General features: G+C 41.2%; 1 protein-coding gene and 1 pseudogene across 1 annotated transcript; both read left to right on the top strand.

Annotated features, from left to right (window-relative positions):
* Positions 1 to 5,944: 5,944 nt before the first annotated feature.
* LOC148813177 (scavenger receptor cysteine-rich domain-containing group B protein-like) lies at positions 5,945 to 16,060 on the top strand. The gene is made up of 6 exons (XM_088908428.1): positions 5,945 to 5,954; positions 10,499 to 10,813; positions 13,972 to 14,134; positions 14,256 to 14,389; positions 14,871 to 15,067; positions 15,911 to 16,060. Exons 1-6 carry the CDS (start codon positions 5,945 to 5,947, stop codon positions 16,058 to 16,060), a joined length of 969 nt encoding a protein of 322 aa, XP_088764554.1.
* A 385-nt stretch (positions 16,061 to 16,445) lies between these two features.
* Positions 16,446 to 26,969, top strand: part of LOC148813170 (antigen WC1.1-like) — an 85,697-nt pseudogene continuing 75,173 nt past the window's right edge.

Genomic DNA, 26,969 nt, shown 5'->3' with positions numbered 1-26,969 from the left:
TAAAGACATGAAGCGAAGAGAAAGTGCAGTTTTATTGAAGATAATATGTCCTTCTGTTGTCATGTCATTATATGACATTTTTTTCATCCTGACCTAACAGGGATGTTGCCTTGAATCACAGCTGTTCAGCTGTATTAACAAGGACTGATTGTTTCTAATTCATCATTTTGTCGTTTTTGTATACTCTGAAACTGACTCCTGCTCTTCTGCTCCTGCAGTTATTATGGTGAAGCTGCAACAAATACTACTCCTGCTATTACTCCTACTACTGCTAATACTCTACTATGACAACAGTTACTACTGCTACTACAACTATGACAGCTACTACTACAGATGCCACTGATAGAACTGCAACTAATAATATTTTACTGCTACTCCTACTGCTACTACTAAAGCTACTAGTACTACTGTTACTACTGCTGCAAGTACTACTGTTACTGCTACTACTGCTGCCACTGACACTTCTGCTACTACTAATAATGAGGAGGTGAGCTGTGTTCTCACTTTTCAGCCTGGGTGTATTAACAAGTACTGATGTTTTCATGTTGTTGTTTTTTTACTTTAAAACTGATTCGTGCTCTTCTGTTCCTGCTTCTGCAGTTATTATAGTGAAGCTGCAACACAGCTCTGCTATATTGTTGAATTGGCAGGGCAGGCTAAAGAGGTTTGGCATGCCATCACATATCCAGGCCAACTTCCACAGGTGCACTATTGAGAGCATCCTGACTGGTTGCATCACTGCCTGGTATGGGAACTGCAACACCCGGGATCGCAAAGTACTGCAGAGGGTGGTGAAGTCAGTGCAGCTCATTACCGGCTGTGAGCTACCAAACATCCAGGATATCTACTCAGCTAGATGTCTGAAGAAGGCCAGGTCCATTCTCAAGGACCCCAGTCATCCCAGTCACAAACTGTTTTCTCTCCTACCGTCCGGTAAACGGTACCGAAGCATTCGGTCAAAGTCCAACAGACTACAGAACAGCTTCTACCTCCAGACAATAAGACTGCTAAATAGCCAACCTGCAGCTCCTTCAGCAAATCACCTGTAATGGCTACATGGACACACAGTTTTCACTGTATTCAGCATAACCGCACTACTTGTATATATTGCATACACCATGGACACATACTCAGCTCTAGCTCTACTCATATTGAGTTTTATTACATTTTTATTACATCTATTATTATGTAACCTTATTTTCATAACCTCAATTTTGTGATTTTTGTGATTTTTGTGAGCTCGCGGAAAAGACACTTCATTGCCAGCAACTACTGCTGCACGCTGTATTGTTGTGCATTTGATAAATAAACTTTGATTTGATTTGATTTGATAGAGTTTAAATACAGCATAACTACTAATACTACTACTGTTACTACTGCTAATGCTTCTACTATTACTACTGCTACTACTACTGCTGCCACTGATACAACAGCAACTGATAAGATTTTACTGTTACTCCTACTGCAATTACTAATGTTACTAAAGCTTGTACTTGTCATGAAAGTGTTCTTTCCGGACCCTATGCAGGTGACACAATCCGGGGTAAAGTGAAGAAAACACAGGGGAAAAAGGCATGCAGGATACGGGAATGAAAACAGGGGGGGCATGTCCATGGAGTGCTGGTGGTCGGGGGAGGTGTGGCCGAGGCAAACAATCCAGTGAAGAGTCAAAAGGGAAATCCAAAAACAGGGTAAAGTCCAAGGCCAGGCGATCCATCCGAGACAGACCATTAAAAAAACAGAACAGGATCGGGACCGGCAGGGGAAACGGGAACAGGAACAGAAACTAAAACCTTAGCAGGGTCAGGCGCATCCAGGTCCCGGGCTCGGATGATGCAGGAACCAACGCAGAGCCCGGATTAGCATCAGCGTCTGGCTTTTAAGGGGGAACTGAAAAGGGGCTGGAACAGGGAACAGGTGAGGGAAATGAAACTAACAAGGAAGGGCTGGAGCGCCCTTAAGAGGAGGAGTTGCGATCGTGACACTACTATTATTACTGCTGCAAGTAGAATTCTTACTGCTACTAATACTGCTGCCACTGACACTACTGCTACTACCACTACTACTAATAAGGACAAGGTGAGTTGTGTCCTCACTCTGATCAGCCTGCCGGTATATCAGGGTATCAGTGTTAGTTTAGCTCTACTGTGCTGTTAGAGAGTCTCAGTCTCACAGTCAGCTCCACTCAGAGAGACACTGGGGCCACAGCTGGAGGGGCTGGAACATCTGTGTGGACTGGAGCTGCACAGGGACAGACTCAGGGTCTGAGGGAGTCAACTGGAAGAGCTGCTGTCCACCAAGCTCAGTACAGAGGTGACAATCACTGTTGGGCTTTTCTTTCTTTTTTATTTAAATTATTGGGCTCTGTTCACAGCCACAGGACAGCCAGTTCTTATTCAGTCCACCTTGTCCCTGTATTTCTGTGCTGACCTGAGTGACCTCACTGCCACCTTGAGAACAGACTCTCCTCACACTGTCCTTGACCAGGACCAGAAGTCTCACTGCAGGACACCAGTCATTGGACACTGCCTAACAGAGACAGCAGGACACACAGGACCATATTCAGGACACCAGTCACACAGCTACTAAAACCATTGTCCACTGCAGTGACCATAGTGACTATAGGTGTCAGAATCTCAGAAACAACGTCATTACAGGCATTGTCCACTGTAGTGAACATAACACAGAAAACCAGAATTAAAACCGTCCATTGCAGTACTCCCAGCTCCCAAAAAACACAGGGACACTATCAGTATATCTACTGTCCACTGCAGTGCCCACAGGTTACAGGAACACATTCATTACAGCCACTGTCCACTATAGTGACCACAGTACCAAGAAACAAGGGAACACAGACAGCAAGACACAGGACCATAGTAATAGGTTAACTCCATGCTGAAAAGAGAAGAGAGAAAACACAATGTTTCGGCTGTGAAGCCTTCTTCAGGTGTGGAGAAGGTGTTCATAGCACACCTGAAGAAAGCTCCACGGCCAAAACGTTGTGTTTTCTCTCTTCTCTTTTCAGCATGGAATAAACTTATTACTAGTTCCTTAGCAGACTACGCATGGTGACGCAGCTACCCACCTGAACTACAGGACCATATATACATAATTGATTATCGATACTGATTTACAATTATAATACTTGTCTGCAACTGCAGAGATTTTTTAGTGTTAAAATCTGATCTCTTCCTGCCCCTGTAGCACCTGCAGCTCTGCTGTCTGTGTCTGTGTGTTTCCTCCCTGTTGGGAGTGTCTACAGGGAGAGGAAACAGTGATGTGGCTCTCATATATATGGAGAAGACTGAAAGGGCCCTGTCTGATTGGCCGTCCCGCCTGTGTGAGAGGTTCCTGCTGTCAGTCTGAAAAGGCAGTGCTGTGTGTGATTGGCGGGGTGGGGGGCTGTGTTGTTACTGGGGGGTCCGGGGTGCGGAGCAGCAGTTCAATTGCCCTGTGGGCTCAGGGGTGAAGACAGGGGTCTCAGCTGCGCTCTGTCCTGATGACAATGGAAAGCTGCCTGTTCATCTTCTCTCTCACTGTCCTGGTGCTGCACAGCTCAGTCAGTAAGTGTCCAGTCTTCTCTTGTCTGGATAGACAGACAACAACTGAAATTAAAGTTTCAGATGGAAAAGCAGCAAGAAATCGGTTGAAAAATGTTTAAAGTTGATTTTAATTTCAGCTTTGTGGGTACTTCTCAAACATTACCATAACTGTTTTTGTCTTGGTCTGTGAAATATAATTAGTTGTGTAAATAGATTTAAGGTTTAGATCTTTGTTTTTTTAATTACAGCTTTATGGGATTTAATTAAAATATTGCTGAATTATAAATATAAACTAATTGGAATTATATATTTTTTCTGATTCTACAACTAAAGAAAAATATTTGCCTACAATAATTTTATTTTTTAAATCACAAGTATCAATAATAATTTCACCTTCATCAATGTGTAATTTTATAATGTTATAGTTTTAGATTGAAAAGGAGCAAAAAGTAATCTCTTGTATTCAGAGATTTTATTTTTCAAGAAGCTTTGTGGGAATTTATCAAACATTCTCTAAATCTTTTTTTTCTGAGTTTGAAAGTTTGGAAATAAATAACTGTCTATAGTATTAAAATTACACATTTGATGCTACTAATTCAACTCTGATTTCCCAGAACAGTTTCACTTCAATCACTCATGTCTCCAGTACAATGTAAGTGTCAGTTAACTCCATATTAACATGTTAGTAATACACTATTTCACACTCTGAGAACAGGGTTGGGAACTAGGTTTGTGTCAGGCTGGGTCAGGACTGGAGTTTTGTTAGTAACATGTTACTCTGTACAGCAGAGGTTGGTCTGTATCACCCTCTATTGATTAATTTGTAAAAAAAAATATTTATTGTATAAAACCTTTAAGAAGTTATTTAACTTACCTGTTACTGTTATTATTACTGTTATTTCAGTGATATGCTGGACCACGTGAGAAATTCTTCATTTATATTAAAAAAGAAGAAGAATTAGCAATAAAAATGCTTTTATAATAATATTATATCATACAGGGTAATTCAGAAATATTTACCCTGGGTTGTTTTATTGTGTTTAATTCTGACTCCTCTGTGTGGTATTATTATAGACTTGTCCATTAACACAAGTCTTTTTTAACAATCGAGAGACATTCTGTAAGTAAGAATTCCATTGTACCAGTACATGTACCGGCTACATATGGCAATAAAGTTCAAGATCAAGTTCATTAACAGAGATAGCTGGAGTAGTATTGAGACACTGATATTTTATTAATACATACAGGAGCATTAATGGAGATCAGTGTGTTTTTAAATACTGCAGTATAATAGATACACTGATATTTTATGTTTACAGACTGTTTATTAATAGAGATACAAATGTTATTAAAGACTGGAGTATTAATACTGATAAGTGTGTTATTAAATACTGGAGTATTATGAGACACTGGTATTTTATTTTACAGATTCATTTATTAATAGAGATCAGCGTGTTATTGAGGACTGGAGTATTATTAAGACTGATATTTTATTATTATAGATTGGAGGTAAATGTGTTTTAATCTCTTAAGTATTAATGCTGTCATTATGTGTATTCAGACAGCCCAGGTTTCTATCGTTAAGCTGTTTGATATTCAGTTGCTGTGAAAACAAATATTTCCTGTGGGTGTTATAAGAATAGGTTCCATTATGATAGGACATTATTAGTGTGAATTCTTCACTTTAAAGACATGCAATTATGTTTTGAAAATATAAAACACTGAAGTCATGGGACAATTGGCTCTTTTCAAAGTGTTAAAATAAAATTGATATTAGTATTATCTGGTTTGGTTGTAGCAAAAGTATGATGTGTCTGATGAAGGTTACATTCTTTATTGCTTTATAAGTTATATAATACAGAATTTAACATCAGCTGTGAAAATCATTAGTATTGTAGGTGTATTCTTATTAACTGGGGTCTTATCAGAAACTGAGGTGTAACAGCAATAATTTAACAGCTACAGGACATTGTTGCAAACAATTAAACCTTTTCTGGATGTTCTGGCTTATGCTTATACAAGGTTTGAATGATATTTAACAGCTAAATAATTTAATTTTTGTTTTAATATTAGTTACATAATGACAGGGGTTATTTTGTATATTTTGAAGTTTTAATTAGAATGCTTTTTTATTTGTTCCGTGTACATTAAAATCCTTAAATTATTAAAAACAAGGGTATAATATGGGTAATACAAATACAATTTTTAATTACATAATATCATACAAATTAAATCTTGAGAAATTAAACAGGCAATTACTTAGAGATTCATAACCACAGGACTCGATTTTTTATTTTTGAGCAGTATCTCAGGACACCATCACAATAGCACAGTTGGTGTCAGTATACCCATCTGGTAATTTTGAAAAATGTTGTTCTTTAGTATAATTTAATCAGTCAATCATGTTGACAGGTAAGGGCTAGAGATACATTGTGCACACAGAGAATGAGAATATACACCTCAAAAACATTTCAGCACAACATGTGAAGCCTTGTCAGCCACTCAGCACTGTAGTAACCACAACTCATAGATACCCAGGAACACTGGCAGTAGAGCAACTGACCACTCTAGTGACCACAGTTCCCAGAAACACAGAAACATAGTAATTATAATGACCACTTTAGTGAGCTGTCTGAAGGCCTGGAGTCATTTGAATCACTGATCATTGTAGTGACCACAGGACTCAGACGCCCAGGAACAAAAATCCCAGTCCTCTGAAGTTATAGTCATTATAGCCATTGACCACTGTAGTGACCACAGAACCCAGACACACAGAAACACAAATTCCAGCCCTCTGACGTCACATACTCATTATAGCCACTGTCTATTGCAATGATCACAGGTCCCAATAACACAGAAACACAAGTTCCAGGAGTTAGTACAGTCACTGTCCAGTATAGGAACCACAATATCATGGAATGCAGGACCACAAGTCCCAGCCATCTGAAGTTCTACATTCATTACAGCCACTGGCCACTGTAGTGACCACAGCTTCCTGAAACACAGGAACACAAGTCCCAAGAGTTGGAATAAGGAGCTCCCCCCAGAAAAATACAGGAACAGTCCCAGCCTACTGTCATATAGTCATTTAAACCACTGTCCATTGTAGTGACCAGAAGAATTTTAGGTTGCATGTTTTTTTTCTAATTTAAAAATCAGCTTAATGGGTATTTCTTAAAATCATAATGCTATAAAAATCATAATTGATTTTAATTCTGGTTCTATAAGTAAGGGAAAAAAATGAATTGTCTTAAAATATTTTATTTGTTGCATTAATAAGAATTTTCACCTCCACCAATGTACAATTAATCAAAATCTCACTTCAATTTATGGCCTGTAACCTATTTGTTTTTAATTAAGTTGTATAAATTATGTTATACTCATTTAAACACAATATTATGGAAGCTTAGTAGCATCACAGAGAAAAAATATTTTTGCTTTCAAATGAGAAAAGTATTGTGATTATATGAGATAGCCATGTTATGTAATTTACCAAACCGCTTTATAGCATATGGTGTCATGGGAAGCCAGAGCCTACCCAGCACGCAACGGGCACAGGGCATGGTACACCCTGGATGGGGCGCCAGTCCATCGCAGGGCCAGTGCAAGCCAATCATGTAACGAACAGTTCTTTCCGGACCTTATGCGGACGACACAATCCAGAATAGTGAGGAAACACTGGGGAAAAAATCATGCAGGAATATGGGGATGAAAACAGCGGGGCATGTCCATGCAGTGCTGGTGATCCGGGGAGGTGTGGCCAAGGCAAACAATCCAGAAGAAATCCAAAGGGAGAATCCAAAAAAGCACAAAAGTCCATGGCTGGGTAATCCATCAAAAACAAGGAATTAAAAACAGGTGCCAGGTCTCAGAAGTCTCTTTATTCATATGCATATGGAAGTCTGGCTTGCAACCACCAGACTTAAAAAATAAGTAGCTGAAGATGGTCCTTTATACCTTAAAACACAAAGAGTTACTATGACATTCTAAACACATGATGAAACAGCAACAGCTGCCAATTAATTATATCTAAGTTACTAGACTAGACAACAGTTAGTTCTTTTCATATTCTGGGCCTACAGCCATCTTACCAAATACATGTCCTTATCTTACTGACCAAGGACAGGCAGCATCTTTATATACATTTGAGCACAAAGCCTACGTCAAGCCACTAAACTGCATAGTTTGCAAAAACATACAAAAACAAGAAAATGATATTATTATCCCATTTCCTGGGCATCTCTCTTATCTCTTCAAGAGCCTTGATTGGCGACTGCATCTGGCTTTTAAAGGGAGACAGGAAGGAGGCTGGAACAAGGAACAGGTGCAGGGAATGAGGCAAATTAGGCAAACGAGGAAGGCTGGAGCGCCCTTAAGAGGAGGGTTTGCGATCATAACAGTACCTCCCTCCTTTCCAGGCGGCTCCGAAGCTCTAAACAGAAAAAAAAGGATGGAGTCCGGACTGCCAGGGTGCCATCCGTGGGGTCCAGGTGTTGGCTCTGCATTCTGTAATGTTCAGTTCTTTCCGGGTAATCCATCAAAACAAGGGATTAAAAACAGGTGCCGGGTCAGGACTGGCGGGAGGGAACAGGAACAGGAGCAGAAAACTAAAAGCACGACGGAGCCAGGCGCAACCAGGTCCCACGATGTGGAAATCAGATGCAGAGCCTCGAGTGAAGTGAGCGCCTGGCTTTTAAAGGTGAACTGAAACGGGGTAGGAACAAGGAACAGGTGTGGGGAATGAGGCAAACGAGGAAGGGCTGGATCGCCCTTAAGAGGAGGGATTTGCAATCGTAAATAATTCATACAAGGGGACAATTTGGAGGCCATGGTAAAGGCCGAGGGGGGAAATTTGGCCCAGACACCGTGATAACTCCTTTATCGAGAAACGCCTGGGGATCTTAAATGACCACTGAGAGTCAGGACCTTGGTTTAACATCTTATCCAAAAGACAGCACCCTTTACAATATAGTTTCCCCGCCACTATACCAGGACATTAGGACCCACACAGACTGCAGAGTGGGTGCCCTCGCTGGTCCAACTAACACCACTTCTAGCAGCAACCAAAGCTTCCCAGGACATCTCCCATCCAGGTACTGACTAGACTCAACCCTGCTTAGCTTCAGTGGGTAGCTACTTTAGAGCTGCAGGGTAATATGGCTGCTGGCCACAATATGAGGCAGTATTTTGTTTAAACTTGATAGATAATTTCTGAAAAAAGATTGCCTACTATATTAATATCTTGGATTATATACACAATAAGGCCTATTAGGCCTAGGAGAGTCCCCATTACCTGTAAAGCACTTTGAGTGGAGTGTCCAGAAAAGCGCTATATAAGCTATATAAAGTGTAAGCAATTAATTAATAAAATTGTCTTGTGTACAGTAGCATTGACTTTAACATAAGAAAAATATTGTCACACTCTTCTTTTTGGAAAAAAAATATACAGGAGCACATGTACTGTCTTTTGCATACATGAAGTATAACACCCTGTGATTGAGCATTCTTGGGTTAAACACGTCGTTTTTGCTATATCTGTGGAAATTAGAAATGACTTAACTTATGCTACTCCTGATGTGAAAAATTTCACATAGGTTTTAACCTGCTCTTTAAACATTAAATGGAATACCTTAACTATGACTTGATAGTAAAACTTATACATGCTGTTGACTTACTGTTGCTGTTATTTTTAACAGGTTGAGAACACTGTATAAATGTATGTGTATACTGCATTTGGCTGATATTACACACCAAAAGTAATTGTGTTTTCAGGTTAGCTTTCTGATTAATAATGATAGAGATTATTTTTCTGATATAACCAAGTTTAAATAAGAATATTTTTTTTCAAAACTTGTGCGCTGTGCTTTTTAAATATATAATCAAATGCAAGATGTTAATTGTGGACAGAGAAAACTAAATATTTAAATAATTAGTTTTAAGCTGTTTCTCAGGACAACATTGCAATAACATAGTGAGTTATTGTGGTACAGTTCAGCATATAATATGATTATGATAATGAATAATTCAATCAGTGAATCATGTATTTCATGATCTTGAAAGTTCAAAGCTGAAAATGTTTTTTTAAATATACACGTTTAGTTTCCAGAGCAAAAAATGTCTGAATGAAAAAAATAGTTTTAAAATTTGTAATATGCAATAGAAATAGTCATATTGCAAACTAAAGGTGAATGAACACTTCATATTAAAACAAATGTAGTTAAATATTCACAAGAGAATGAGAATATACTGTACACTTTACATATATTTCAGCACAAGCTGTAAAGTACTTGTCAATTATGAGAACATTTTTTTTCCAAATTGTACTTTCTTAACTCTCATGTTCAAATACAATACTTAGTAACTCAACAGTGCTTAAATCTCTTACCTGATACAGACTAGAGGACTAGTTATCATGTAGTTAATACATGTAGAGGTCTGTGGCACACATACTGTACAACAGATGAGGTATCAGCAATTCAGCACTCACTACACAACAACTAACCATGTGCTGCTAGACTCTTCAGTATCAATCACACAGTCAAGTCAAACAGGAAAAACAAAATAAAAATACAAATACCAGGTGTGATTCTAATATGTGTGAATATAAAATATCCTGTAGATGTAGTTATAAGATTGTTGGCCATATACAATTTCTTGTATTATGAATTTGTCTTTTCATATACCCCAGCTTGCTCTCCATAAGACACCCAGACAGCGAGAGAAGCTTGGGGAGAGTGCGCAGGGTCAGCCGTTTATACAGCACCCCTGGAGCAGTTGGGGTTAAGGGCCTTGCTCAGGGGCCCAACAGAGTAGGATTCCTCTACCAGCCACAGGATATGAACTGGCAGCTTTCTAGCCACAGGCGGAGATCTTTAGCCACAGAGCCACCACATCGCCCTCTTAAGTCTCTACGTTATAAATGACATTGTATAAATGTATATTGTTTCTCTCTGCAGGCAGTGCTGATCTGAGGCTGGTGAATGGTGCCAGTCAGTGTGAGGGGAGAGTGGAGATATATCATGAGGGACAGTGGGGGACAGTGTGTGATGATCACTGGGATCTGGATGACGCTGTAGTGGTGTGCAGACAACTGGGCTGTGATTCTGCTCTATCAGCACCAGGAAGAGCTCACTTTGGACCAGGAGCTGAACCATCCTGGCTGGATGATGTTTCCTGCACTGGGCAGGAGTCAGCACTCAGCGACTGTAAATCAGCTGGGTGGAGAGTGGAAAACTGTGGCCATCATGAGGATGCTGGTGTGATCTGCTCTGGTAGGATAGTTTATATTCATTTTGTTCCAAGTAGGTCCAAATTGTGATATTGAATATATCAATCAGTTTCCCTCTTTTCTACCATCTTAAACTAGAACACACTAAGATATTGTCTTCAAGAAATATTATTTTTCTATTTTGTGAGGAGATGAGTTTCAGGTTCTGGACTGAACAATTGTTCCCAGAAAACTGTCAGTCACCTGACCAGTTATTAAAGGACAACTGTTTGGTGATGATTTCAAACCAGGAAGCTCATATTTCCAAGGGAGAAACCTTTATGGGAGAGACTTTTGTGGAAATTAGAGTTTCTGTGGTGCAAAGTTTAGGGAATGGATTTTGTGAGCGCCAATGATCTATGAGAGTCTTGAGCATCTGTCACAATTTGCAGTACAAACAGTTTATTTCAATGGTGTTAGTCGCAGTCTCAGTTTTATTCACAACTTTAAACCATATTATTTACATTATCTCTGAAATATATCATAGTTATCAAAGTTACTCTCCATTTCCAAAAAAAAAACTATCCATTACCCTCATAATTCAGTACTCAGTAGACTAGCTCATCAGCCTGTCTCTCACTGTGCCTCAATCCCACCTTCATGAGTTCTGATACAACCATGAACAAATCTGTTATCCAATAGCAATATTAGTGTAGTATATTTTAAAATAAAACACAACGATCTATTGGAAAACATGGCTGTGTGGATGATTTGCAATTGGTTATTCCAGAATATGTAGAACTGGATAACGCAACCTGCATCCCTGCAAGACTGAGCAACAGACAAGCTTACATTTAGCTAAGTTATGTTCATTAGTGTGCAACATGAAAACGATCTAGAAATGTAAGTCTGTAAGGAACAGAAAAGACAATAAGAAAACACAAAAAGTCTCACAGTCTCAGAGAAAATTAGACAGAAAATACAGACAGCTTGACTGTACACCAGACATTTCACATAAAGAGCAGTTGTCACTAGTATTACGATATATCACAACAGATGAAAAAGAAGTACATGAGAGTTTCCTTGAATTTGTTGAGGTGGAAAATACAACTGGTGAAGCACTCACTGAATTGTTGCTGGAACGACAAAACAAATATGACATTAAAATTGAAGATCATAGCGGGCAATGCTACGATAATTGGGCAAACTTGAGGTGTGTACACAGAGGAGTGTACAACATGCTGCTGAATCCTCCATCGAAGCCAAGAACTTTGAAAATACTGAATTGGCTGTACAAAATGTTTGCAAAGTCAGCAAAGCAGTGGGGTATTCTCCAAAGCCATCTGCAACGATTAAATTTGAAATCACTGACAGAAACAAGGTGAAGAACGCATGCTGATGCCACAAAAGCAGTGTTTGAGGAACTACCGGAGCTTAGAGATGCAATGCTTGATGTTACTGAGCAGATTACGTGATGCTGAAACCCTGTCTGAAGTCACAAGCCTTGTTAAAACAATCGAGACATTTGACTTTGTAGCGAGTTTGGTAATTTGGAACACTGCACTATGCACAATTGACCATGCCAATGTAGTCCTACAATCACCAAAACTTAACGTGAGAGACACACTTCATGTTGTCACATCTGTGAAAGAGCAGCTGTCAATATATCGACAAACAGCATTCCAGGATGCCATTGAAAAGGGAAAGGATCTCACCCGAAAAATTGACATTTTGCCCATCTTCACAGAGCATCGTACATGACACAGAAAACAATTTCCCAGTGAGACATCAGTGAATGAGCCTTTGAAAGGAGAGGAAAAGATTAAAGTGAACTTTTTCAATTGCTTTCTGGATACTGTCATCAGGGAGAGAGAAGAATGTTTATCTTTCTTGAACGAATTCAGACATCTTTTTGGCATTTTGTTTAAAATAAAAAATACAGAAGATAATTCAACTGAAGCCTGCAACAGTCTTGCATTGTTTTAAGAAGACATTCATGGCAGAGATTTGGCAACTGAATTAAACTTTCTGTCTCATCTGTTCCCCAATGAAGTCAACACTCCGTCTGAAGTATTGCAGTATTTGGTCAACAAAGATATGAAATCTGCATTTCCAAAGCATATCAAGTGTTTTTAACAATTCCAGTTGCCTTCGCCAGTGCTGAACACTCGTTTAGGAAGCTGAAATTGATCAAAACTTATCTTAGGTTCACCATGTCACAGGAAAGACTGTCAGCTCTGGCTTTGCCATCTATAGAGAACAGCACCGCAAAGCAGGTGGATTTCAGTGATATCATTGCTAAGTTTCCTGCGATGAAAGCGCGACAAGTGAAGTTGTAAGGTACACCCATGTTTTTCACTTTTAAATAACTAGTTACTAATTATTGTTAGCCCATTTTAAATCATTCTGAATTCTGCTCTCTTGCTCTGTGTGCACTGGCAGAAGGAGAAGGAAGCTGGGAAGGGGGGTGGGCTTTTGTATTTACTTGCACCCGGGCCAATTATGGGTTGCGCCGGCCCTGGACTGCAGTTCCAGCTGGCCCAGAGGCAGATTCTCAACGGCAGAGTGACTGCATGTCTGTTTCAGATGTGTCCAGAATTGATTTGCAAGATGAGGTCTCAACACAGCATTGTCTATAGATAGAAATGAACAAGAGCAGCTCTCTAAGCTCATTCAGGTAATTAAATGATTTCTGGTTTACAATTCAAGACTGGAACTCTTACGTCTTCACTCCTCATGATGAGGAAAAAAAGTTTAAAGATTAGCTCTTTCTAAAGAGTCTTTAAAGGCTTCTTTAAGACACCGATGGTCCTGTATTTACTTGTAATGCATTGTTGCCAGGAGCTGAGTGCTAAACCCAGGTGTGTGTAAATAGAGCTGAACTCCATGACAGTGAGTGTTTCTCTGTGATCTGAGAAGAAGCACAACTCTGGTCTTGTCCAGAGGTCCTGTCAGTGCCCAGGTCAGAAAGTCCTGCTCCAGCAGTGCCAGGCTGTGACAGTCCTGGTGCTGTCTAGAGTTTCTCAGTGCCCAGGTCAGACAGTCCTACTCCAGTAGTGCCAGGCTGTGACAGTCCTGGTCTTTTCTAGAGTGTGTTTAAGGGGTCAGACTGGTCAGGGACAGTGATCTGTTTCTTTGTTCTGATATCCCTTGCTCATTGAGGTGTCACACTAGTCAGTGACAGTGATCTCTGTTATTGTTCTGATATTCCAGCTCATCGAGGGGTCAGGCTGGTTGGAGGCAGTAATCTCTGCTCTGGGAGAGTGGAAGTGCAGCACGGAGAGACCTGGGGCTCAGTGTGTGACTCTGACTTTGACTGGCAGGATGCAGAAGTTGTCTGTCGAGAACTGGAGTGTGGGCCCCCCTCACAGTTGCTGAAAGGAGCTCATTCATTCATTGCCCTGGCACTGGAGCTCCTCTGTCCAGACCTGTCCCTCCCCCTTCCCGAAATAGATAGATAGATAGATACCTCACGGGATCAATAAAGTATCTATCTATCTATCTATCTATTTCGGGAAGGGGGAGGGACAGGTCTGGACAGAGGAGCTCCAGTGCCAGGGCAATGAATCTCAGATTTTCTCCTGTCCAAAGTCATCCACAAAATCACAGAACTGCACCCACGCGGGACTGAAGTGTTTTGGTAAGAGCAGGATAATTGATTTAATTTATTTTTGTAATGTAGCTCCTACATGAAATTAACAGAAGTTTAGGAGAGAGACAACCCTCAACTCTCGCCAGTCACCTGCTCACTGCAGCCTGTCCTTCCCAGCACTCTTTGGTCTACAGCCCCTCCCCTGACTCAATGTCAATACAGCAGGAGCAGGAGCCCTGTGTCTCATCCATTTTTTTTCTTCAAACATGAAATAACAAATATAACTTGGCCATGTTCTGTTCTGCTCCAGACATCATACAGCAGTAAAGAGCTGCCCAAGTCCCATTGGTCACTGGTACAATAACTCTGTCTGAGTCAGTACTATGGGTTTAATCAGTGAAGAGCTCTAGAGCCCCATTGATCAGAGGTACTAGGTTGTATACTTGAAGGCAGAGTTGAGGGTTATTGCTGGAAGTTGCAGGAAGCTCAATGTGCTGTGACGCTACTCTCTCCCCTATACTGTGTGCAGGATACACAGGGTTCAGGCTGGTGAATGGCTCAGACTCCTGCTCTGGCCTAGTGGAGCTGCAGTACGACAGTAAATGGTGGACTGTGTGTGACCAGTACTGGGACCTGAGAGACTCCAGGGCTCTCTGCCAACAGCTGGGCTGTGGGGAGGCAGTAGCAGTGCCAGGACAGGCCTGGTTTGGACAGGGCAGTGGACCAGTAAGGGCTGATGTGTTTGAGTGCCGGGGCAATGAGAGCCGTCTCTCACACTGCGCTGTCTCTTCATGGGGGAGAGCAGGGTGCTCTCATGGACAGGACGCAGGAGTCATCTGCTCTGGTGAGAACCAACACACTTGATAATTAAATGATGTTAACTACTTAAAAAATATGAACTGTGTGCATGCAGCCATTACATGCAGAATGTAAACACAATTTTGACTCGTTGCAGATGCTCCACTTCCATTAATCTGTTGGATTCTAATGAAAAATTCTCCTTAAAATTCAAATTCCATCCATCCACTTCCTAACGGCATTCATCCAATTCAGTGTCACGGGGGAACTGGGATCTATCCCAGCAAACAACAGGAGAAAGGCAGGACACACCCTGGGTGGGATATCAGTCCATCGCAGTGCACACACAGACACAAACACACTTCTATTCTTGGACCAGTTATCCCAGAATTTAATTAACCTGGCAGAATGATTCTGGACTGTGTGAAACAGAAAAAAGAATATGCAGGTTGTTAGTGCTATGAGGCAGTGATGTTAACCACTGCACCACAATGCCACCCAATAAGGGAAACATGATATCCAAACATTTTGTTGAAAAACTGTTAATGATTATTTTAAAAGAATGCTTCTTGAGGTTGAACACATGGATGTATCATGTTAATTTTACTAAAAGATAAAGGGTCAATCAGTCAGGTATGAACAAATTTTCTATCCTTTCACCTGGACAAAATAAATTCTCCATCTCTGTGGGCCTGTTTTATGGTACTGATGTTGACTGACAATAAAACGTGATGATCATTCATTTTATAGATTCATCCCTCTCAGCTCTAGAGGGTGGAGTCCGGCTGTCAGGAGGAGGGAATCACTGTGATGGCCGGGTGGAGGTTCACTACAACAGGACCTGGGGGAGACTCCTCCAGCACTCCTGGGGCTACAGCGAGGCCTCTGTGGTCTGCAGACAGCTGGGCTGTGGATCTGTAGTGCAAATATCCAACTCCTCTGTGTATGAGACAGGCGACAGTGCTGTGTGTCTGACAGGTATTCAGTGCTCTGTAGTACAAGTCTATAACTCCTCTCTCTATGGGACAGTGAAAGTGCTCTGTGTCTGACAGGTATTCAGTGCTCTGTTGTACAAGTCTATAACTCCTCTCTGTATGGGACAGTGACAGTGCTGTGTGTCTGACAGGTATTCAGTGCTCTGTTGTACAAGTCTATAACTCCTCTCTATATGGGACAGTGACAGTGCTGTGTGTCTGACAGGTATTCAGTGCTCTGTGTTACAATTCTATAATTTCTTTCTGTATGGGACAGTGACAGTGCTGTGTGTCTGACAGGTATTCAGTGCTCTGGGGACGAGTCTCACTTGATGAACTGCAGTTCTCCACAGACAGTCAACTGTAGTGCTGGACAGGAAGTGTCACTGCTCTGCTCAGGTAGGATTCATTTGGTCTGTATGAAGGTTTTTCATAAGTTTAATAAAATATTTTTACTGTGTTATCTGTTGCATTGCCCTGGTAGAAGTGGCCCAGAGCCAGGAGGTCTGAGTAAAGCAGGCTGAGCAAGCAGACAAAAGTGAAACTAAAGCCAGGCAGAATAAAAATAATCACCTCCTCTACCTAAACACCCAGATCCTTCTGCAAAATCGTTCCTTGAGAGATCTACTCAGTCTGACTGCTTTGGCATTCTTTCCACTCTTCAGTGAGAATCACAGTTCTCACTCCTACATCAACTGACATCTTGCCCTCTTTAAAAGTAACAAATGGAAAGAAAATACCTTAAAGAGCTCTTCTAAAGACCCTCCCTCTTTCCAAAACCCAGTCAACAACCTATTCTACAAAATTAACCCATCACACCTCTTAGCAGAATTTTCCCACAACATACCAAAAACCTGAAGATGACTGAATCTGTGCATTGAGATAAGAAAGAGCAGCTTATTTTATTTTGAAATCATTAAAGATCAACAATTAACAATTAACTTATTGTGTAATTTGGAAGGCAAATGGTTACACCCACAATTGCAATTAACTATTTGTAAGGGTTGTGGAATCGTTTCCTATCAATTTGGCTAGAGCTTTCATTTCTAATTACTATTTAGAATGTCTCAGAACAAAATCAGAACACAATGCATAGGCACAAAACATTAAACGTAACTGATACATAACAAATGTGCTGTGTATGAAATTAATTCTGTGAATTGAGTATTAAGATCTTGACATGCAACGCCTAAATTATTCACATATTTTAATATTTACAGAGAAAACAATGCAAAAATGTAAAAAATCAGTATTATAATGAGTTGTGATGGATAATGGAAGCAATATTACATACTGCTACTGAAGGTGAATAAATACTGAGAATCTGTGAAGCACTTGTCTGTTGTGAAAGACAGAAGTCACCTACTGATGAGGTGACTAATCAGTACTATCAGTACTGATATAGACTAGTGGTCAGTCTTATCATGCAGTTCTTAAATGTGGGACTCTGATGCACAGATACAACAGACTGGAAAAGATTCAGCTTTCTCACACCACAGCAGCTGACCACTGTAGTGACCGCACCTCCAAAAAAAGCGGGAATACAAGTCCCAGCCCTCTGTAGGCACATTGTCTCACACTCACTCACTGTACTGCTCGATTCTCCAATGTCTCACATACAGTCACTGTGCTGTGCTGCTAGACTCTCCAGTATCTCACACACAGTCAGGATGTGAACACAGGTTTGTGGAGTGAAAGGTAAGATGGTCTCTTGTTCACCCGCAATCCAGTCATACAGGTAAAAGAAAATAAAAATAAAGGTTGTGATTTTAATGTAATGTGTAGCGTTTCTCTCTCTCCAGGCAGTGCTGATGTGAGGCTGGTGAATGGAGCCAGTCCCTGTGAGGGGACAGTGGAGATTCACTATAAAGGAGAGTGGGGGACAGTGTACAGTAATAACTGGGATATCAGTGATGCTACAGTGGTGTGCAGACACCTAGGCTGTGGATCTGCTCTTTCAGCACTAGGAGGTGCTCACTTTGGACAAGGATCTGGATCAGTCCTGTGGCACTCAGTCTCCTGCAGCGGTTCAGAATCTGGGCTGAGGGAATGTGGAAAACAAGAAGCAAAACAGTTAAATCTCCCTCACAATGTGGATGCTGGAGTGAGGTGTTCAGGTAGGAGGAACTCCTCCACTGATCTAGAGTCCATCATCATGTCTTTCTACCTATGTGGGGACCAGAGGTACAAATACAGAAGACAGGAGACTCTGTCTGAGACTCAGACTGTCTGAGAGCTACAGCAGGACAAACACCTCCTGTCTGCTGTCTCTCAGGGAGGGAGAAGACACTCTTTCACTGAAAGCGAGATCAAAGCACAAGAATTCATATCATAAGACAGTAAAACGAACGATTGATTGAACTGAACAAATCAAAATCCCGGACCCTGGATCTGTATGTCAAGGGTTTCAGAGTAGTGACTTGGGTTACAAATCCAGTCTGTCCACCAAACAATGTAAATTATCAACCCCTTTCATTTCTCAAATAGTCTTGTTCTCCACTTTACTACTCCCTCTCTCTATAGCTATTTTTAACAATGATAACAATGAACCTGATAATTAACATTTTTTATTAAAAAAGCATTATATACTATTATTTATATAGTGCACATAACTATAAGCAATACATAGATGCCATAAATATGATGTAATCAATGTAATTGATGTAATTAATAAATATATTGTAGACATATTGCAAATTCAGAAACTGCACTCTTCAGTTTGAGAAAACTCTTCTCTTATCTGTGTGTCTCTGCAGCACGAAAACAGGAAGCCTCTGTCTGTCTGAAACAATAGCTCATCCTGTCTGTCCAGGACATTTAGTGTGTCTGTATCTATTTCACTGTGTCTTTAAATTTTTAACACTGGTGAGTAGAGAGTCTGCTGGGGTTCCAGTGTGCTGTGGGGTGAAATGTCTGCTTTCCTGGTGTCAGGTCAGCCTCCACCAGGTCTTCAGTGGATCTGGTCAATTTTAGGTGTGTTTTAATTGTATTTCGGTGTCAGGCGTTAGTAGGTCTGGTCAGTTTCAGTTGTGTTTTAATGGTGTGGTGTCAATTGTCAGTGGATCTGGTCAGTATCAGGTGTGTTTTAATGGTATTGTGGGCTCAGTGTCGTGGAGCTCAGTGCTGCAGTGCACTGTGTGTTCAGCTGCAGTACCAGCTGGCCTAGGAGATGATTCTCACTCAGAGAGTAGTGAATGTCATTCTGGTTCACATGAATGTAAATGAAAGATGAACTCTTAGTACAACACTGGATATAAAAAAATAACTAAAACAGTTTTGTTGGGCTTATTAGAGTAATCCAGTGATTCATATTTGCGTCTAACCTCACCCATATTGTAATATGGGCTAGATTATACTGGTGAAATTCTGAACCATTTTCATGATGGGGAATTAAAATTTTAAAAATGGCTCTGTTTAAAGACCTGTTTAAAGAGGTTGGAGCATGTTCTCTGTACCCAGAAGATGACTGAAGACCCTGATATATGTAACTGGTGCTGGAAACTGTGAACACCAATAAACCCTGTCTATGGTGCTTTTTCTGGAATCACCGCCTCACATAGGGTCTAATCACCACCCTCTATGGGAGACCAACCCAGCTTCCATGACAAAACCCAGGTGTGTATAAATAGAGCTGAACTCCATGACAGTGAGTGTTTTGATGTGATTAGATATTATGTGGATAAGCACAACTCCTGTAACGAAAGCGTTCTTTCAGGACCCTATCCAAACAACACGATCCGGAGTAGAGTGGGAAAAACACAGGGAAAAAGCATCTGGGAGTCAGTAATGAAACAGGGGGCGTGTCCATGGTGCGCTGGTGTTCAGGGGAGGTGTGGTCTAGGCAAACAATCCAGAAATAAGTCCAAGGGGGAATCCAAGCGGAGGCAAAAGTCCAAAACCGGGCTTCCATCTGAGACAAACTGAATAAAAACAGGAATCGGGTCGAACCGGCTGGGGAACGGAAACAGGAACTAAAACCTTAATAGGACCAGGCACTTCCAGGTCCCGGACTCGCCTGGTACGGAAACCAATGCAGAGCCCAGAATAGAGTTAGCGCCTATCTTTTAAAGAGAACTTAAAAGGGGGCTGGAACAGGGAGCAGGTGCAGAGGGTGAGTAGAAAACAAGGAAGGGCTGGAGAGTCCATAAGAGGAGGGGTTAACGAACGTGACACTCTGGTCTGGTCTGCTCCAGAAATGCCAGGTTGTGACAGTCCTGGTCTTGTCCATAGTGTCTGTCAGTGCCCAGGTCAGAGGGTCCTGCTTGATTCTCTTGTTCCACGGGTGGTTCTCTTTTTATCAGTTCATAAATATCTATGCTTATATCATATCATAAATGCTTTATTTGCTGGAACTAGAGCTGAGTCTCTGACAGTCAGTCTGAATGCTGACCTGTGTCTCTATTGTTTCTGGGAAGAGTTTTACAGATGCTCACTGGACTCCTCAGTAGTATCTCTGGCCCTGGTGATGCCAAAGAGACAGAGATGAAAATCATACACTCAGACACAGCTACACTAGCCATTCTGTGTGTACAAGTCTCTTTCATTTCTTACTCAAGAGCTGGAAATAGACCCCACACTGCAATTTTAGGATTAAATAGCAAATAAGCTGAATCACTGAATCCTTTTGTACATAAAACAGCAAAATATCACTGTAAACCAAATATTTTTAATATTATAGTAATAATTGTTTGTGTTGGAAGGAACTTGAGAGATCTGAGAAACCCTCAACACCCTGGCAGCATCATATCCAAGAAAAAGGAACAAACTAATTTCATGATTGTTTTGTATTTTTTGTGGGCATGTTTTTATTGGAGAGGCTGTTATAGTGAAAATCACTATCAGGCCTCAAAATTATTGAAAGTTTACAGTTTCATTTATTGCAGGTCAATTGGATTCACTTGTATAGATTTAAATCCAACAAACCACCTCCAAACCTGACAGTTTTATGAGCTACCACAGCACAAGAGCTACAGAATGCAGGTTGTTTACAACTTGTACACATAATCTGATGACCTTCATTGTTGCTAAAGCTACATTTTTCATCGTAGATCTCGGCATGAGACTTCAGTTTCTCTGACTGCTATTGAGACTTCATGAGCTGCTCCTGTTGTCTGTCTAGATCTCAGCCCTCCTTCTTTCTCTCTTAAGATCTCAGTTTGTACTGTAACTCTCTGATTGTCCTTCTGCACCCCCTCCTGGATGAAAGGGTGCTGTGGCTACACTGACCTGCCTATATTAATATATCTAAAAAACAAAACTGAGTTTATTTAACAGTTTATGTGTCTGGTAATTTAGAAATGCTACAGAAACTTTTAGATGGACTAACAGATGGTTTCAAGCTGTTTTCAGTTTAGGATTAAAATATTTAATACAGAAGATCTACACATAGTTATCTCTTTACATTTACTTTAGTGTATCTTTGATATGGCGGGCCCATGAGTGGAAAAGGAGCACAGCAAATTAATTATGTCTGGAGCCTGGGCAGCGGCGAGGACTAAGGCATTTATTGGATGATGATAATTGAAAACAGAAGGAGGACTGGTGGAAGGCTGAGATGTGCAGATGAGGCAAGAAGGAAAACGGCAGGCAGGAGAGATGTGCCTGGAAATGCAGATGGGTCTGGGATGAGTGGCAAGGTCTGAGAACTGGAGCTGGGAGACCAGAAACTGGGAAAAAACTGTAGTTACCTCCTGGAAACCTGAAATAGAGAACAAACACACTAGGGTTATTGACTCAATGTCAATGTCTGAAAGGTTCCTCATTGCTTAAATAATAATTGCTTACATTTATATAGCACCTTTATGGACACTCCACTCAAAGGGCTTTACAGGTAATGTGGTCTTTCCTTCACCACCAATGTGCAGCCCCACCTGGATGATGTGACGGCAGCCATAGTGCACCAGAACACTCACCGCACATCAGCTCTCAGTGGGGAGGAGAGCAGAGTGATGAAGCCAGTTACGAGAGGGGGGTTATTAGGAGGCCATGATTGGTAAGGGACAATGGGAAATTTGACCAGGACACCAGGGTTACACCCCTACTCTTTTCAGGAAACGCCCTGGGATTTTTAATGTCCACAGAGAGTCAGTACCTCAGTTTTATGTCTCATCCAAAGGATGGCATCTGTTTACAGTATCTAGAAGGTCCCAGGACACAGGCCAGGCTTTTATACTGTTTTACAGTATAGTGTCCCCACTAACACCTCTTCCAGCAGCAGGCTTAGTTTTTCCCAAGTGGTCTCTCATCCAGGTACTGACCAGGCTCACACCTACTTAGCTTCAGTGGGTTACCAGTTGTGAGTTGCAGGGTGATATGGCTGCTAGCAAGGTCCCCTAACGAGGCTGATAAGCTGATTGTTGAGGATGGTCCTGACGAGCTCCTTCCATGTGTGGAATTCGCCATGGAATTTGATGGACTTATTGCAGGAGCACTGGGGCTCGTCAGGGCATCACAATCATGTTATGCAAACTATTAATTTGTTTTAATACTGCTACAATTTGTCAGATGCTTTGTGTATACCTGTGTCACATGTCTGGTCAAGTCTATTGTACTGGACATAGATGGATGTGTCCCTGACTGTAAAACTAGACTGAGATTACAACTACCACGCCAGAGCAGTATGAGACACTTTAAGCACACAGAGGGTTCACTCTGGTGTTTTTGATGAAGTACATGCTAGAAAGGGAACTAATAAGAACCTCAGTTAGTCTTGCAGCATCCTGAAGATTAAGTGTCAACTTCTCTTCAGGTACAGGAGTGCGGTTAGCAGGGGGCAGGAGTCTGTGCTCTGGCAGAGTCGAGGTTCTGCGATGGCCGTCCTGGGGTACAATCTGTGAGGCCGACTTTGAATGAAGGACGCGGAGGTCGTCTGTCGCCAACTAGACTGTGGATTTCCAGCAGAGCTGCTGAGAGGGGCTCATTTCGGAGAGGGGCAGGGGCTGTTCAGGACAGAGGAGATCCAATGTCAGGGAAATGAAACCAGAATCAACGACTGTCCCACCTCAACCAGGGAGTATCAGAGCTGCTCTCACAGAAACGACATCAGCCTGGCCTGTACAGGTGAGAGCACTGCTGTCTGGACTGATCCCCAGCTGTGTAAATCAACTCTCATTCTGAGCAGTGTGGGCTAATTACTTCTCTTCCTCATAACTTTGCCTACTAACGTTGAGAGTATTGTCTGTTCTACTGTGTCATCATCTGGTTTAATTAAATACCTAAAGACAGAATCACACCTGATTTCTTTTTTAGTTTGCATATCCTTGCTTTTCAGAATATGTTTTGCCACTTTTTAGACATTTTAATTAGCATATGTTTTTGCCTTTTGCATTTCAGGGCACTGTATATTGGGCCTCAAGCTAATATCTTTGGATCCGTCACCAAGCTGCAGCAGGCAGTGGTCTTGTGGTCATGTGATTTCCATATTGCTTGATTCATTTTTGTTTGTCACAGTGTGACAGATAATTACTCTTGTGTATTAAAGTTAAATATTATTCAATAATAATGTGTAAGTATGAGATGTTATTGGACAATGAATACACTGTAAAATCAACCATTATAATACTTAAATAATTGAACACTGCGTTCATACAGTACAGCTCCTGACTCCCCTGTCTTTTGTATAAAGTCTAGAGTGGTATTAATGCTCTATGGCTCCTGACTCGCCTGTCCTGTCTGCAGAATACAGTGGCTACAGGCTGGTGGGCGGCCCTGACTCCTGTTCTGGCCAGGTGGAGCTACAGTACCGCGGTGAATACAGGGCAGTGTGTGACCAGTACTGGGACCTGAGAGATGCCACTGTTCTCTGCCAGCAGCTGGGCTGTGGGGAGGCTGTAGCAGCTCCAGGACAGGCCTGGTTTGGACAGGGCAGTGGATACAGAGGGGTTGATGTGTTTGACTGCCGGGGCAATGAGACCCATCTCTCTCAGTGTGCTGTCTCTTCATGGGGCAGAGCAGATTGCCCTCACGGGCAGGACACTGGAATCATTTGTTCTAGTAAGAATTAACATATATTTATATTTTCAGAATTAATAAAGCTTCAAATAAAAGTAGGAGGTCAAATCGAAATCTCTCCCACTTACTCACAAAACAGCCAAATCTATTTACCTCCAACTCAGCTACACCAGACCAGAAGTTCAAAGTGCCACTGAAAGCAATCCTCTTACTGGAATCACCAAGCCTTCCCTTCCTTTTCAAACTGTCCTGACTTCCAGCACAACCATGGTCACCTCTCACTCAGACCTTTATTCCCATAATCCTCTCTCATTTACACAGAGGTCCAGCACAACTTCTCAAGACCTCAAGACCACCCATTATTCCATCATTTCCTCCATCCTTTTCTGCCCTCTCTTTTCCTTCCATTACCCACCTCTTCATGCTGTTCTACAGGAGCCTGCCCTGCAGCTAATTCCAGCTCCACCCTCCTTGTGTTATTAACACACAAGTCAGTCCACATTCACATTCCTCATTCACAGCCCTCTCCTCCACAGATGCCAATACTGCAGTTTGTGCACCATCTAGTGTCCCAGTCACCTGTTGAGGTGCTGAGAATCTCTCCATCCCCTTACACGTGGGCTCAACTGACCTGCCCAGCACTGGCACATCCTCTTCAGCCATGAGGAAGCTGCTGCACGGATGCAGTTGAAGTGAAGGAAGGGAAACTAGAAAAGATGTGCAGAGTTATGGGCACCCAGCCAGTATTTATACTGAACAGAGAGGAAGTTTGAGATTAGAACTTGTCCAACCAAATGTCTGAAACCATTTTGAAAATTATTAGGAATATGTTCAAAACAATGTGTTCTGATTTAATAAACTGGGATGTGTCATGCTAATTTAATATGAAAAAAATGTTGTTCCCGATAACCCTTATGTTTTATGATTCTGATGTGAGAATGACAGTAAACATTATGATTCATTTTTATAGGTTCCTCCCTGTCAGCTCTAGACGGTGGAGTCCGGCTGTCAGGAGGAGAGAGTCACTGTGATGGCCGGGTGGAGGTTCACTACAACAGCACCTGGGGGAGACTCCTCCAGCACTCCTGGGGCTACAGAGAGGCGTCTGTGGTCTGCAGACAGCTGGGCTGTGGATCTGTAGTGCAAATTTCCAACTCCTCTGTGTATGAGACAGGCGACAGTGCTGTGTGTCTGACAGGTATTCAGTGCTCTGTAGTACAAGTCTATAACTCCTGTCTGTATGGGACAGTGACAGTGCTGTGTGTCTGATAGGTATTCAGTGCTCTGTAGTACAAGCCTATAACTCCTCTCTGTATGGGACAGTGACAGTGCTGTGTGTCTGACAGGTATTCAGTGCTCTGGGGACGAGTCCCACCTGGTGAACTGCAGTTCTCCACATACAGTCAGCTGCAACACTGGACAGGATGTTGCCCTGATCTGCTCAGGTAGGAGCCACTCAAAGTAATTTTTGATTTTTAACATATACATATTGTAGGACATAAAACACAAACACTAAAATTCAAAACATATAATAACAGGACCTGGAAACAACAGTTAAAATATTGTAAGAAGTGATATTTGTACCTATTTAAAGTCTTAAGCCCATTAATTTGAACAGGTAAAAAGCTGGGATAAATGTTTCCTGAAATTTGAGTATGACTGTAGAAGAGATTCCATATGTTGTTCAATCGAATCATCCCATTCTGTAGAGATGCAGTGTTTAGTCATCAGGTTAATCCACTCCTGACCACAGATGTGAGGCCTGTACTTCTAATTCAGTAAGAGCTCCTTTCTTGCAGTTGTGAGCAACAGAGATAAAAACTAAGAATATCTGCATGACAAGTCAAAAGATTAGTTAAAACAGCTGGGAATGATGAAATCCTACAGCTTAAGGAAACAAAAATTGTATGCATTTCTTTTTTGAAAATGAATGATTGGTGGGCAATATCAGAATGTATGGATATAGATGCACTTCCTTCATCATGAGCAGAGTATTGAAAGGAACTGCTTTATTAGGTCCATAAAAACACTCTTCTTAGTTGTACTAATGATTGGTAATGTCTTATATTGATTGAGCTGGATTTCAGTGGATATCACAAGAAAATAAATATTAAAATATTCCGATTTCTAACAACTCTATTGAAGATAGAGTATCATGCTGTCACAGAATCCAAGTGCAATTTACGGCTGGAAGGATGTGCCCTTAAACATCTTGGGATGTAATATCTTGGGAACTATAGACATTATTAGAGGCCTGGTTCAGAGCTTGAATTGAAGCTAATCTCTTGGTTATAAAGCCTGAATCATCAGATTTCTTGTATGTCTTACTGTGTACAGTCACTTGAAAGAAATATGCATAACACGTTTCATTTTTCTTTCTTCAGAATTATTTTTTTTCATGTTGAGGCACTCTGAGAAAGATGAAAACATAAGCCTTGTCCTATGAGTCTACTACCTTAGATAGACATTTGAGACAGATTGAACAAATATCCCAAAAATGTCTGCGTATATTAAATGGAGACATAACCTGGAATGTTTTTTCACTTTCCCAAAAAAATAAAACAATATAAAAAACACTGAACTAGACAATGCTGGAGAGGCTATATATATAGCATTTAAGCAGTAAAAAAGAAGACTTCTTCCTAACTGATTACTCGCTGATAAGAATCTGATTGATCTTCACTTGACTGACAGGCTGACATGAAAAGTAAAAGTAAGCTTGGCTTTTGCTAAGAATTTCCCTGAACATCTATAATAGGTCCCTAAGCCTGTGAATGGTCTGACTTCACTGACTGACAGCTTTTTATACCTCTGTTTGGATTTTCTATAGGAGGTATAATTATAGGCTAAAAATCTATAGTTTTTCCCTAGTTATAGAAAACTTTTTTTTATTATTTCTATAATAT

This window comes from Atractosteus spatula (assembly GCF_055471065.1).
Source record: "Atractosteus spatula isolate fAtrSpa1 chromosome 10 unlocalized genomic scaffold, fAtrSpa1.hap1 SUPER_10_unloc_10, whole genome shotgun sequence".
Taxonomy (NCBI): Eukaryota; Metazoa; Chordata; class Actinopteri; order Semionotiformes; family Lepisosteidae; genus Atractosteus; species Atractosteus spatula.
The sequence above is the reverse complement of the archived record's forward strand: the minus strand, read 5'-3'. Positions and strand labels throughout refer to the sequence as shown.

What these genes read in the sequence shown, in the direction of transcription:
- LOC148813177 (XM_088908428.1), top strand. An exon ending in TCACAGTTGCTGAAAGGAGC is followed by an intron (nt 14,135 to 14,255) that starts TCATTCATTCAT and finishes CTATCTATCTAT; the next exon opens with CTATTTCGGGAAGGGGGAGG. An exon ending in TTGGACAGGGCAGTGGACCA is followed by an intron (nt 15,068 to 15,910) that starts GTAAGGGCTGAT and finishes TCTCAGCTCTAG; the next exon opens with AGGGTGGAGTCCGGCTGTCA.